This window comes from Frankliniella occidentalis, unplaced genomic scaffold, assembly GCF_000697945.3.
Source record: "Frankliniella occidentalis isolate FOCC.00 unplaced genomic scaffold, Focc_3.1 Scaffold1345, whole genome shotgun sequence".
Classification (NCBI taxonomy): Eukaryota; Metazoa; Arthropoda; class Insecta; order Thysanoptera; family Thripidae; genus Frankliniella; species Frankliniella occidentalis.
The window spans coordinates 9166-24357 of record NW_026268447.1 but is presented as its reverse complement, the minus strand read 5'-3'; the positions used below and the strand labels follow the sequence as shown (position 1 = coordinate 24357).

The window sequence follows — 15192 nt, the reverse complement described above, 5'->3', positions numbered from 1 at the left end:
ACCTGCACGCGGTCGGTGCCGACCCGCCTGCCGGTCAGCTCGGTCGGTCGGTGAGGGGACTTTTGCAGAGCTCTGGTCCGAAGCTCGGCAGTAGAAAATATACTCTGGAAAAAGAATCGAACAGTTATTATAAGAGTACGAAAGCAGCAAAGAGACACACTGATAAATTTTCTTCACACTGTTATTTAGAATACACTGATAAACTGAGAGTTGAACTACTCAACACTTGTAAGTGTGCAACCCCAATAAGTTGAATACTTGCAAGTGTGCAAGTCCGTTGTGGTCCATTTGCAAGTGTTCAGCTCGGTAGGTGTGCACTTGCAAGTGTGCACACGCACACCTACCGAGTTGAACACTGGCACGTATTCAACTTACAGATGCACACTTCCAAGTACTTAACTTGCTGTTGCATACTTCCAAGTGTTGAGCAGTTAACACCAAGTCTATCAGTGACTGTGACGTCACGTTCAATACAATGTGAATTGTGTCACGTTCCCTAGAAACCGTGTCACATTCATTGTAACGTGACCATAGGTACTACGCCTGCCTACCATTCACTGACAGAGCCTGATGGCAGAGCGATGCACGGGCATGTCACGTTTTAACGAATGTGACATGATATTCCGAAGAATGTGACACCATTTACATTATATTGAATGTGACGTCACAGTATTTGAATAACAGTGGCAACCTTTAACTTTTAGTGGCAACAACAATTTATTTCTGGCAGGTGGGGGTGGGAGCACTGTACTGTACAAAAGGGTGTTCCGACAGTTTGAGCTACCTTAAAAACAAGCTAGAAGTTCTGTCTAATCCCGTAATCGCAAATCATGAGCAAATGCTTTTATTTTACATATCGGTACACGGAACACCCCTAAATGTAAAAATGTAGAAGTTTTCATTTTGTGTGTTCAAACTCTTGAGGAATGCTCAAGGAGAGGGGCCACTCCAAAACAGGAACAATTTGACTTGCACAGTTCGATAAAATAAATCGCGCTTCCCAGGCCTTATTCCGTATAAACAAGGCAGGCGCCAGCGGGCTGTTGCACTGCGTCAGTGTGCGATTAGGATGCAGCCAGCATCCCGACGCAGCCTGCCCGGCGGCCCCGGACAAGAAGGGGGGGGGGGACTCTCCTGGTCAACGCGCGCCATAATTAATCCCATAGATTAGAGCGGCCGGCGCGGAGACACGGCGGGACACTCCTGCTCGGCCGCTCGTCAAGGAGCCCTCTAGACCGTGCGCCTCCTCAGAGTGTCTCTGCCTATGAGAGGGGCTGGCGGGGGACGCTCCTGGTGATGAGGTGCACCGCAATCAGCAGCAGGGGATGCTAGCAGGGGTGACGATGACGACGATGATGATGACGAGGACGACATCGATACCCTCCCAGATGACCCGATAATGACGCGATCAACACGATGACGACGGCGTTCGCGGGGCGACGCCGGGAGGGAGGGGCGGGCTGCGGTCTGACTAGTAGTGTGTTGTCGCACACATTGGCAACGTGCGTGTATGTACAGATGTGTGTGTGTGCAGATGCGTTTGTGTTATCGTGCGGTAAAGCAGTAGTGCCCGGAGGGTGGGATTGAGAGGGGAGGGGGTGGCTCAGGGCAGGCCAGACCTGCGCCTCTGTGATCAGGAGCATCATACATCCTGATCTGTTCTAATCAGAGGGCTGCCCGGCCTGTCCCTGGAACATTAATTATGGCGGGCTCCTGCAGTGCGGTGTAATCATAGTGTGCCGCCCTGGGGGGGTATTGTTTGTTTTGGTTCGGGACAGTCGAAAACTCGCACACACAAAACGGCTGCGGAGATTATTTGCGTATGGGACCCATGGAATGGACTTTGTGTTGCATAAGCCGCGCGCGCACTCAGTGACTCCTCTGCAACAGTAAAAACAAAATCAAAGTCATAATAATAATGACGCGCGCCACACACAAATCGCACATACGCATCGCGCAGCGTCAAACAGGGTGGGGGAAGTGGGGTGTATTAGCATGTTACACACTTTGGGAATGGCCTCTACGCCACCAAACTTATCACGACGACCGACTCTTCTGAAGCGACGGCCGCCGCCGCCGCTCGCGTCCCGCGTGGCAAACGAGCGACTCACTCGCGAGAAGCGCCATAAAAAGGTGGTGGGCCGTTATCACGGCGGGCGGGGCAGGCGAGGCGCGCCATTGGGGAGCGCGACGCGACGCTACTTTGCCGACCTCCGCCGAAAATAAAATATTCCCGCGAAACGGCGAAACGCCAGCAGTCGGCAGGCGACGGCGGTGGCGCTCCCATCAAGCGCGAGGTGGACCCGGCCAAAAGAGGAAGAATAAAAGGCGGTAAAATTCCATTCCACGTTTAATAATTCGCAAAAATAAAACACTACCAGCACGCGGGCACGAACGATAGAGTCCGGTGGAAAGAGAGGGGAAAAAGGGGGGGGGGGGCGACGGTCTGGCAGCCTAATACGCTTCACCGACAAAGGGATCGACTCCCTCTCACTCTCTCTCGGGGCGTGAAGGCTCCAAGGGCATGTCGCGGCAGGGCAAGCGCGCCACCCTGCCGGGCCGTGGGCAGCACCAGAGGGGCACGACGGCAGGGCTCTCCCGGCCCTGCAGGGCGCGCCGCTTTGAAGTGCGTCCGCCCGGCCGACCCCATCATCGCCCACGGCGGTGGCGACCCGGGGGACCCGTGAGGTCCTGGCGCCGGTCCCGCAAACCTGCGACGGGGCGCTTGTTCCGGCTCACCACTCATTCAGCGCCATACGTACCGGGCCGTCAACGCTCCCCCGCTCCCCTCCTTTTCTCCTCGACAACTTCCTTTTCTTTCGACAAAAGACGCGAGAAGCAGCCGGCAAGCAAGTCTTATTTCCACTTCGCTGCCACCACACTACGGCCGTGGCAACAGCAGCACCCCCTTCAAACAGTCGCTTCGCTTTCTTTCATTTGAGAAGACGACGAAACAAACAACCCCCTCTGCTCTGCTCCTTATTCAAGACTGCCAATATACTTGCGTCTTCACTTCGTCATCGTCGCGTGGAAAATAAATGAAAAATTGTAAAAAGTTTCCCCGTGCGTATCGAGAAGACTATGGAACTATATGGTTGCTCGGTACTTGGCCATTCGGAGCGATTTACCCCGCCTGTTTTGCACTTTTTCTGTGTCTCCGACGCCCCCCCCCCCCAACCGGCTTGCGAATGTGTGTGTGTGTGTGTGTGTGTGTGTGTGTTTGCTTTTGCAGCAGCGATATTGTGGCCCCTGCCGCTGCAAAGCTTGTTTACCCGCACCGCTCATCGGGGGCGGGGCGGGGCCGGCCAGCGCAGGGCAGCCAAATTAATTGGCATCGCATCATTTCTACCCCTCCCCTCCTCTCCCGCGCGCCCTGGCCCATCCGGACCTCATTATATAGGATGGCGGGGAGGGACACTGTATCCGGCACAAAGTTATTGCCCATAGCAGCACATCAAAAGCACGCGGAGCAGGCAAAACTCTGTGCTCAATACGGAGCGGCCAGTCGGCGCCCAGCGCGCGAGTTCTCGTTTTCTTCCTTCTTTGTTCTTGTTTTCCTTGTGCGTCAAATTCTTTCCATCGCCGGGCGACAAACAAGCTCGCTATACTGCTATACTACGTGTAATGATTCTCGCGACTAAACGAAAAAAAAATAAAAAGTTGAAGGGCGCGCAAGCTCTAATGAGGGGAATGCACTGTAAAAACTACATCTTGGATTTCAAGCGATCTGCTTGGTTTACAAGAAAGTTTTCAAGCAATTTGATTGGTTGAATTTCAAGTTGTTTTTTATTTTTTTCTTTCACCGTGTGAAACACGGCTAACTGCAGCGGAGCGCCGCGGTGCAGCCCCGTCCTGTATGTCCCGTCCCCTTCGCCTTCCGCCACTTCACCCTCGTCCGTCCAGCCCCTCTCCCTTCCATCCGTCGTCTTTTCCTCGTACATACACATAGCCGGCAGACACGCGCCGATCAAATATCAAGACGCTCGGCCCGAGGCCCCCCGGGCCAACACCGCTCGCCCCACCCCGCCTCGCTGCGCGCGGTATCCTTTGATATCTAATCAGCGTGAGATTTGCAATCTTTTCGTTCGCCCGCGCCCTTCTCTCTCTCTCTCTCTCTCTCTCTCTCTCTCTCGTCGTCTCCGAGCCTGCAGCGCTTCGCTCGGGCGGAGAGGAGGGTTGCGATCCGAGGGGGAGGGTTGAGGGGGAGTATTGGCGATCGTGGAAATGCAATATGCGCCTATGCGCGCCGTGCAGGCTGCCGGGCCTCGGGCTCCACTTGTCTGCGAATATCGCTACCCCGCTCCGTCCGCCCCGCCCGGCCCAAACCACACCAGAGTGTAGCGGCGGCCGTGCTAGAGGACGTGCTACAACATGGCGCCAGGCTCCTCCAGTTTGCTCCGCCCGCGCCACCGCCGCGCTGCTTTTGGACCAATATTAGCAGACGAGCCCCCGAGGCTGGCGGGGCGCGGCGGGGAGAGGCGGGCGGAGGCAGCGTCCCTCGCCACTGCGTTGGGCCCGCACAGACATTATTCCATTACCCAATTTTATTGACATTGATTCCCTGCTCGCAGCCCGTCCGGGCACGCCGAACCAGGGGGAAGAGAGAGAGAGGGAGAGAGGAGAGACCAAGAGAGAGAGGGGGGCAGGGGCAGAATTCCCATCTCACTGCGGCAGAGCAGCCAACGGTTGCGAGTCATCTTCGGCGGCGCGGTGAAACTGAGGGAAGATAAGGAAACGGTGTGGTGGGGGTGAAGGGGGGTGATGTGGAGAGAGGAGGCTAGAGAGGAGGGGGAAGGGGTTGGTGGACGCGAGGACGATGGCCCCTCCGCCGCCGCGAGCCCAGCTGCCTGGTCCCTCCGCGGTCGGCACCGCGGTCTCGCCCCCCGCCCCAACCGGCCGCGGACGGGGATACAAATGAAGTAGGTGAGGTCCCTCGTGGCAGCGCTCACTAAGACGGGGCCGTTTGTCCCGGGGGAGCGGCAGGCGAGCGGACGCGGCACGACAGCGGCGATCCCCCTCAAACAAGCGAGCGCCCCGTTGGCGTGGGGTCGCGGGTGGGCCGGGCGCCGGGGGCTCGCCAACGACGCGGCCGTGAGCGAATCCCTCAAGCAACAGCAGCAGCAGAGCGTGAGGGAGGGAAAAGAGTTTTAAGGGTGTGGCGGGGCGTGGTGGGGCTTTGCTCTACAAATGAAGTGGGTGTAACGGCGACAAGGACGAAGGGGTCCACGACCCGGAGCAGAGCCGGCCCAGAGCCGGGGGGGCCCGAGCCTTACGAGGGATTTAATCCCCTTTCCCAACAGCTTTTGCCACTCACGCGCTCCCTTTTACTGCCCCCTCTTTTTTCTCATCCCCCTCACCCCCTCCCCGCTGACGACCCTCTTTTACCCGGGCGCATCCGCCTCGGCTGCCCCAAATTCCTGCTCCGGGAAGACGGTGCGGGTTACCTGCGGACCTAAGCGTGTGTGGCCTCACCGACGCACGCGGACTCTACCTCGGGAGGGTAGGACGATGTCACCGGCGGCGCAGCAACATCCCGGGGCTCCCGTCGACGGCGTCCTCCCGACGTGACTGAACCAGCAGCAACCCTGATAGAGCCCCTGCCGAAAAAAAAAAGAAAAAAAAGGAAAAAAAAGCCGATCAGCGTATTCAATTGGGCAAGGGCTGGGGCCACCCCAATCACTTGCGCGAGGGGACGACACCCTTCTGGATGGAGGAGAGCGACTTATTGCAGGACTCCCCCTGCAATCGTGCCGGTCGGTTATTCCAGGCACGTTGCGGCCCGCCGCATACAGTCCGAACACTTGTTGCGGTCTGACTTCGACACACACCCCGCCCTCCTCACCGCCACAAAGCCACGCATCTGGCCGCCAATCATTGAATAGAGCGCGGCCCTGGAAGTCCTCGCAGATCGCAGCCGGCCAGGGAGCGGGGCGCCACCGCCGTCGGGAGGGTTGGCAGCCCTGCCGGGTCAATGTGTCGCCGTCCAAACGCGACGCAATAAATTAGCGTCCGCAGGCTTACCAACTTAATTTGGCGCGCGCGGCGCGGGGCGGACGGGCGGGGGCGGCGGGCGGTTGGCAACGGAGGAAGGATGGCGTCGGGAGCGGACGCGCTTAAGCCCGGAGCAGGAGGGGTGGGGGTGTCCTGCTGCGGTAGACAAGAGGACCCTCTCGAGGCACGCGAGCACACACACGCACGGGTATAAATTGTGAGACGGGCGCGAGATTCAACGCTGTAAAACTGCAGCCGCGGGAAACACAGCACGGCGGCGGTATGGCGGGGCGCCCTGCTTGCGCCGTAAATAAAAAGGGACGAGACGGAATGCAGCGCGGGTAATGTATGGATATGGGTCACACACACACGCGCGCGCGCGCGCGCAGTGACACAGACAACATCGCCCGAGGTGGAAGAGAGCGTGTTGTACAACAACATATGAGGGGCAGGGCGGGGCTCAAACTTCAACCCTCCTTCCGCGTTGCCGGCTGTCTCTGCCGTGTGGCCCATAGTCCCTGCCACCCCCCGGCAGCGGTGGTGGCAACCCTGGCTGCGCTTCCGAAGGTATATAGATTGGATGATCCACGTCTTTGGGGAGGGGACGAGAGGGTCGGCAGTGTGCTGATCAGACTGAGGTGGGAAAGGAGGGCGGTACGTAGAACAGCGCCGAGGCAAAGGAGCCAGCCGCTTGGGCTGGGGCTGCCGCTGAGGAGCCAGTTGCCGGAAACAGAAACTGATGTGAGAGAGCGAGAGCGAGAAGTGGAAAGGGGACGAGGGGGGTAGAAGGGGATTGCAGAGATTGGTGCGGTACGGGTGAAAGGTGTGGGAGAGTCTGGAGCCCGCCCCCCACCCCCTCACCGGGGGCTCCGCAGGGATTTAGTGGTGTGTCAGTGAGAGAGGTAAAAGAGCCGCGCTGAAGACGCCCGGCGGGCCGCCAGGCTCACCAGCAGCCGAGGCCCCGCCCGCTTTATCTGATTCACTCCGCCTTGCCTTCGCCGCTTTGCGCCCTCTCGAAAGGAAACATCCGTTTTGGGCCGGATCAGCAAGAGAAAGGCGGCGGCGGAGGCGGCGCCTCAATCTGCCGACGGCGGCCCGGGAGTCCCAAATGCAGCAGCCGGGGTGCCGTGGCGGGCCGCGAACGTGCTCTCATTCCTGTGCTCTATCTCGCGGCCGCGGCGCAGGATGATGAGAGTGACGAGGGCGTTTCTGCTCGGTGTCAATACGACACTTTGGGGGGCGGATCTCCCACGGACTGGCCCGTCAATATGAGCTGTGGAGGAACGGAAAGAAGGTCTCTTTTCCCAATTCCGCGCGCAACCCGAACGCACCGCGACACCAAATCATTTTCTTTTCCCATTACCTTCAAGAGGAGAGGACTCCGCACAGGAGGAGAGAGGCAAGACAAGCAGCCACGTCCTCGTCCTGTCGCGGCCGCCGGGCTGGGTCCGTGCAAAGTTGGGGACTGCTTGAGTGGCGAGGGGCGGGGCGGGGAGCACGGCGAGGTGGAAGCACATCGACTGGCGGGGTGTTTGCACACCACTCCGTCAACACTCGCTTCCTCGACTCACATCCGCCGCCCCGCGCGCCCGCTGAGCGACGCGAGCGCGAGCGTACCAACACTACGACGCGGTACTTCCCCACCGCCCGATCCCTCAAGTTGTCTCGTAGGGCAGCGGCGGTTTGTGGTGTTAGTAGGCACGACAGTAGTGAGAAGGAAACGAAACGGTACCGACCCGCAACTTCACACGCACGACACGGCGCACTGCTGTAAACGCACTTACATCGGCATCAGATGCGCGGCAGCGGCACTAATGCCTCCCCGTGTTGTGCACTCACGGTGAAAACAATATGTCTCGTTTTTTGAGGGGAAAGGGAAAACTTTGAGGAACTCCCCTGCTTTGACAGAAACTCCTTAGATTTCGAGGAAGTCTCCCCAAAGAATGTGGGATTTTTCCTCATTTTTTGAGAATATTTGAGGCCTGTCGGCGAGATCGGAGGACTCTTCCTCAAACATGGGAGTTCCTCAAAGTTTTCCCTTTTTCCTCAAAAAATGATACATTGTTTTGACCGTGTCCTTCCGGATGTCATTTTCGCACACGTGACACGCAATGCGCGGCACGCGGTGCAGGGCCAGTCGACGTGCTCCCTTCGGCCGCTGCAGATCACATGGCGGGGCGCGCTGCAATGTAATGGCCGCCCAAGTGGCCCCTCCTGCGCCAAATTCACCTTGTCGCGTTACCAGGGTCGTTATTGCAGCCCGCGCCCGCACCGCGCCCCAAACAGACGGCCTGAAATGACGACGAAAGGAATTAAATGACAATAATAATAGCAACACTACGGAAACGAGACGCCGACCCGGGGGTCTCAGCCCAGCTAAAATCAGAGGTGCAGCAGTAGCAGGAGCTTGCCCACTCGCGATGTAGGAAACTCGTTCTTTACTGCAACTAGTTTTTCTAGGTTTTCGAAAACTGTTTGTACTTTCATCTCAGAGTAATGGAGAAGTAAGCGAACAGCCGACGGTCCGCTGGATTCATCTCAGCCTGCGAACTGCGCATGCGGCAGTAGACTCTGCGCCGCCCATCCGGCTCCCCCTCTTCCCCGCGCATCAGCGGCTTGAGACCATCGTCTTTACTCTACACTGGTATTATACTGTCATGTATGTAGGAGTTGTGTTCTGAGATGAAAGCACACAGAGTTTAAGAGTGACACCGTGAAGGAAGGAGTTAAAAGGAGGGCAACGATGGAACATATATTTATATTTTAAGAGCTTGCTTGGTTTATCTTTTAAGAACTAACATGAGCATAAGAAAGGCAATTCCAAACGAAGCAGCAAACGAAGTAACAATAATTCATTGTTACGTAATTACAATCTTATTCAGTAGTGTGTTTCAGCGTGAGAGCGAAGATAAGATTTGTCTCGAAAAATCTGCTTACAAATGCTACATTTAATAGGCCTCAAGACTAGTGGGTCTTAACGTGATTATCAAGAGAACGTTTCTGGATAAAACGCTTCTTGCACACGTGACATGCAAACGGCTTGTCGCCAGTGTGGGTCCTTACGTGGGCAGCTAGGTTACATTTCACACTAAAACGCATCTTACAAACGTAACACTCAAATGGCTTCTCCCCAGTGTGGATCCTGATGTGCTTATCAAGGTCACATTTCTGTATAAACCTTTTGCTACACGTGTCACAATTAAATCGTTTCTCGCCAGTGTGGAACCTGAGGTGGATAACAAGCTGAGATTTCTTTCTAAAACGCTTCCTGCATTCCCCACACTCGTGCGTCTTTTTGTCGCCTCGAATACGCAAATCCAGCGCGGGAACGCTCTTCTGTTCCCCGTCGTACTGGTTTTCGGAGCAACCCTCGTCCTCGGCCGCCTCCTGCCCGCCATCCTCAGGGTGCTCGTCCTTGTGTCCTCCGTCACGGCTCCCGTTGGCCTCTGCGCAGTAGCGCCCCAGCTGCTCGTCCGCACGGCCCTCCAGCACGGTGATCTTCTCCTCCTCGACCTCCATGTCCCAGGTGGTCAGCGACTCTCCACCTGCCACCTGCAACACGAGTACGGCATCAGAGCTGTTGGTTGAGTCAATGAGGGTCAGCAAAGCACCAGCATGCAGTTGCACCACACGCGACTGCATCAAAGCGTGGGAATCTGGTAGCAAAGTTTGAATGCTATAACAACAGAGATCTAGGACGACTCGCCCCTGTCTAACTTGCCCCGGTATGAAGTATGACGTCGCCCAGTACCCATCTCGACCCTCTTAGGCATTGCCACCATTGCCACCCGCGAACTGTTGCCTCCTCCCTCTGGCCGCCGGGCTTTATAGGGGGCGCTCAACAATGCCCAGTATTATGCCCAGCAATAGAAACAAAAATAGACAAAAATATTTTACTGGGGCGAGATGGCAGAAGTCGGAGACTCGCCCCAGCCCCAAAATCGGGGCGAGTTAGCTTTGGGCGACATCTACCACCGGCACATGAAATTGTTCCTACCGGTTCCTACAATACGCTAAATCTCACGGTTGCTTAAAGTACCTTCATTTCAAAAATACCAAAAAATACTCGAAATATTCAAGCTTGTGCTCAAGTTAGATGAGTCACATACCCGGATATCACCGACCTCAGCTGCTCGTCCACACCGTCCTCCAGCACGACGATCACGATAGTCCCACCTCCAATCCGACTCGCAAAGCGCACCAGTTGGCTGCGGAGAGCGGGCGGTTTGCGACTCTCTACCTGCAACAAGAGCACCGCGTCAGAACTGCCGAAAGAGCCGATGAGAGTCAGCCGGCACCAGGATGCAGTTGCACCGACTGCCAACTGCATTAAGCGTTCCAAGCCGGAAGCAGGACATGAATGCTGCGGCATAATTACAAGTGCATCAGTAACTTACATCTGCAAAGAGAAATAAACAGAGGGTTTAGTTTCATTTTATTGTTCAGAAAATACAATGTAGTTAAATCGTAATTAAAGCATAGCTAGATGACGAAAGAACAGTGCGTCTGCCTCCTTCAGCAAAACGAAATGAGTAACAATAAAAAGTGGAAATGACATGACTAAGCAAAATAAGATTGTAAAGTAGTTTATGGCAGTGACCAAAATTCCATAGGTTATCAGCTGTATAGTGTGGTCCGGTGTTACGACAAAAAATAGATTTGTGCAGAAAACTCTACCTAAACATGGCACAACGGCTACTCGTAACTGTGGGATTTCCTGACGTGCTTAACCAAACTGCTTTTGTAGACAAAACGTATCTTACAAACGTCACATTCAAATGATTTCTCGCCAGAGTGGGTTCTGACGTGGCGATCAAGGAAACATTTATAGATAAAACCCTTACTGCAAATGTCACAGTTATAGAGTTTCTCGCCAGTGTGGATTTTGACGTGAGAAATAAGGTTTGATTTCTGGTTAAAACGCATCTTACAAATGCCACATTTAAATGGTTTCTCGCCAGTGTGGATCCTGACGTGCATAGTAAGGTTACTTTTACTGTTGCAACGCTTCTTGCATTCTCCACACTCGTATGTCTTTCTGCCGCTCGGGACACGTTTCTTCCGCACTCGATCTCTTTCCTGCTCCCCATCGTCCTGGTTACCGGAGCCACCCTCGTTCTCAGCCTCTTCCGGCTCGCCGTCTTCCCGGTGCTCGTCTTCGTGTCCTCCGTTACGGCCCCCGTCGGCCTCTGCGCGGTGGAGCGAGTAGCACCCGGCCACCACCAGCCCCAGCTGTTCGTCCGCACCGTCCTCCGGCACGGCGATCTTCTCCTCCTTGATCTCCACATCCGACTCGAAGGGCGCACCAGTGGAAGTAGACGTCGGGGAGCGGACGGTTAGCGCCGGTCGCGGCTGCTTCCTGTACTCTCTACCTGCAACAAGAGCACAGCGTTAGAACAAGCGGGAGAGCTGGCAGAAGAGCCCACCTGGCAACAGCATGCACGTGCACGGCGGATGGTCGCTATTGAGCTCCTTGTCTAAAAGCGAAACATGAGGGTGGCATTAAAAACTCGGATTTACTGTTAACTTTTATTCTTCTTGCAGCTTACATGTACGGTACAATAGCATTGTTTGATATGTTTCCAAATGCATGTCACAAAAGTTGAGCAGAACGTATATTTGGTAAATACCATTAATTTTCATAAATACAGTGAAAACTCAACAGTGTACATGGCATGCACACAATTGCTCTTAAAACTCAACATTTTCCTTTCATACGCGTAACTTTGGAAAGTGCGAGACATCTCCACTTTCCTCGTAAAGAAAGCTTCCAAACGAGCTACCATGTGATAGGGTTCAAATTGACTACTACTGAAACTGTTTCAAATACTTCGGTAACGTTAAGTTACAGTAGTGGTCGATTTGAACTCTAAGACATGGTAGCTTGTTTGAGAGCTCTTCTCCCGCGGAAACTGAAAATGTGATAGTTATCTGTCTGAAAGGAATAGATCCAGCTGTTAAGTTTTCAGAGCAATTGTGTGCATGCCCATGCACACTGATGAGTTAACAGTGTACATCTGTTCTCTCGGAGATTGGAGAAACATATACACCTGTCCCTGTCCTGTCCCAAAAATATTTAAGCAGAATGTAAAGAAATCTTGAGGTAAAGGTGTGCTTTGTAAAACCAGCGCATAGAACACATGCAATGATAATCCCATAAAAATAAGCCTATACACATACACTCTGCAAACCCAAGTGTATAACAACTTGACAGTTATAACTGCGAAACTGATGAGTTCTGCAGTTCAAACTGCAATTTTCTAACCATGAACAAAAATTTTATTTCCGAGGGTGCCATTTTCTTCGTCTTTAAATTCTCTTTAAAACGAGCCTACATGTGATAGGGTTGCGATTTACATTAAAACGGACATACGCTAAGAAATGAATTTCAGGTAATTTATGGAAAGTATAAGCATACATGTTCACGCCGCACTTGTAAGGCTTCTTGTGCGTGCTGATCACGTGACTGACCAAGTCTCTTTCAGAGGCACAACTCGCCCGGCACACACCGCAAGGAAACGCTCTATCCCTGAGCGAGTGGCTCTCCGTCACCACCAGCCGCAGCTCCTCGTCACGGCGCTCGTCACCTACAGACAGAGAAGTACCAGTTACTTACCAGCGCTGGCCGCAAACCAATCAGCCCCACAACCAAACCAGCAGACCAAACCATGCACGTGCAGCACTAGCAGAGAAAACCGTGCACAGACGGAAAGAAGAGTAACCTGACTTACGCAAGGGATATCATCGAGGGGAGGGGGTGTACATATAACCTAGGGTACATGAGCTCTAGGGCCGCCTAGAGGTACTACATCAGGGGGGTAGGGGGTGGGCAAGCATACTGACACACCAGTGAGCTCCAAGGCCTCGACGCGCAGTCCGTGGCACCACAGCAGCGGCGACAGTCGCAGGCGCTCGCCCGGGATCCACACACGGTGGCAGGTCCATGTTGCCGAGGGACCTCAGCACGACCGCCACAACCACGGCCAGAAGCAGCTGCAGGGCAGAGAAGCCAAAACCACTGTACTGCATCAACATTATCAGCTCAACAACTTGAGCCCGACAAAGGCAAAGCTCATTGTTATTGAGGGTAGAGGCGCCGGAATCCTCGGCGGCAGAAACTTTCGCGCTTATCATCCCGGCTTTGACATCGAAAAGCTTTGCCCCGCCGCTTTCTTTCCCGACTGCGGCGCAAAGTAAAGCAAACTTGCGCCGCCCCCGCCCGGCCGTGCAGAGTGCGCTGTGCACTGCCAGTAAGGCCGACTTTTTCATTTTAGACAATCAGCCCCCGCTTTGCTCTACGCCACTTCCTTATGCACCCTCCTCCAAACACCCCCCCTTCGACATCTCGTGAAGAGTCCGACAATATGCTATGCTCTCTGTGAGGCGACTTAATTTTTCACTCAATAAAATGTGCCTGCACTTGCAACCCCCGCGCCTCGCCCGCGCCCCGCCGCGTGCACTCTGCAGTGGGCAGGGCACCCCCGCCTTGCTGTCTGGCCCTGTCGTCCTCCCCCGAGGCGGCACGTGGCGGCACGGGGAGCGGGGCAGGCGCCCACTTTGTAACACTCCGATACCGAATGATTAGGGCCGCGTTTCTCCGCTCGTCGAGTTGGCTACACTCCGACCAACAGCAAGGCACTGTCAAACCCTTGCAAAGGAATCTAACACGCTGTAATACGAACTAGTTGTTCGCAAAGTTGCAATAGAAAGACGCACAGTTTGTAAGGATTCTGACAGTTTGCGAAGAGTTCCTTCGCAGTTCGAACACGTTCTTTGCAATTTACAGGAATTCTTTGCAACGTTGGAAGCAAAGAATGTTGTAATCCATCAAACGTGCGTCAGGGACAAGCAGAGGACGGCTTGCGGCGAGGGCGAACAGATCTTGTCTCTCCTATACCATTTCCGTGTCTGCTCCCGCAGGAAACAAGTTGCCGTCGGCTAGGCGTCGCGGGCAGAGGACTCACAGACAAGTTGTGTAAGGCCTGCAATCTAGGGCAGGCGCAGGCCAGACCGCCACCCCGCGTGGCCAGGCTCAAATTGGGTTTCAACAACTCGCAAGTGCACAGCCGAGATGAACCCTGTTTCCAGACCCCTTCCCTCAAACATGGAGCGAGCATGGAAAATTCCCGGGAGGCGGCGGCAGAAAGTCCACATTTTCCCAACTCTTACGCAGAGGCGCATCAGCCTAGAAGTCGCCCTTCTCTCATGGTGCCACTGGTGTCACCGATAGCCTGCGCGGGGCGAGCAAGGGGACGGGCACCCGGGCCCCCCTCTGCTGACCCGCAGTATATCACGTCGCACTGAATTCGCTCCTTAAACCTTGTTTGACGGGCCGCGCCATTCGTCATGTACAGGCCTGACAAGCCTGCCGCGCGGCACCGCCAATATCGTGGACATCGAACAAGCAAGTAGTCGGCGTTACCAATAGCAAAAATCGCCCGTATGTTCAGCAAGCAGACAAAATTAGAATTTGGTAAAGTTACTCACTTTTACAAGTTTTTAAATCTTTCCTAAAAAAATTTTAAATCTTTCCTACACTTTTTTTTTCTAAGTGTGGGTAACTTACTCCATAAACATGTGTACACCGGATTACCAAATTGTAAAGATTACCAATGATTACCAAAGATTACCAAAGGTTACCAAACATTACCTATGTATACTAGGTATGATCCACCTGCATTCTAAATCGAAACGGCCATTTTTTGTTTCGAGAAAGATGCATTTTTATGCAACTCTTAGGTAGTTCTTGATTCTTTATCATGCAATTGCATGTACTTTAGTTACAAATTTGCATTCTATGATTGGCCAAATCATGATTTTGTCCATGGGAGGGATGCAAAGATGCCATATTAAACATGCCCGTTGGCATTTAGGCAAGATGTGCACAAAAATTAATGTCTAAATCAACAACTTTGTCATTTTAAAGGACACTTACGGGTGTGAGGATTACCAGGGATTACCAAGGATTACCAAGCCTGTGTACACCTGATTGCCACATTTGGGCACCCCTCGGTTCTCACCGACTAGCAAGCATGCCGTAAATTTACGTCACCTTTGTTATATTTAAATCGTGAAGAACAAAAACAAATTTATGTACATTATTTACCTTTACTAAACACTAACTGGAAAAGTATACTTTTTCGTACATGTAATATTTAGTGCTTTGAGCGTACGGATTTATGCACGAAATCAGACTTAAAT

At 53.9% G+C, this 15192-nt stretch overlaps 1 protein-coding gene across 1 annotated transcript; it reads right to left on the bottom strand.

The window, feature by feature from the left end:
- Positions 1–8743: 8743 nt before the first annotated feature.
- Positions 8744–10248, bottom strand: LOC113212448 (zinc finger protein 782-like). Its single transcript, XM_052275996.1, has 2 exons — positions 10101–10248; positions 8744–9543 (listed from the first exon to the last, which is right to left on the bottom strand). The coding sequence occupies exon 2, from the start codon at positions 9508–9510 to the stop codon at positions 8956–8958; it is 555 nt and encodes a 184-aa protein (XP_052131956.1). The 5' UTR covers positions 9511–9543; positions 10101–10248; the 3' UTR covers positions 8744–8955.
- Between the last annotated feature and the right edge of the window lie 4944 nt (positions 10249–15192).

Bases quoted from the DNA above. Each gene is read 5' to 3' on its own strand.
- LOC113212448 (XM_052275996.1), bottom strand. From the start codon at position 9,510: ATGGAGGTCGAGGAGGAGAAGATCACCGTGCTGGAGGGCCGTGCGGAC.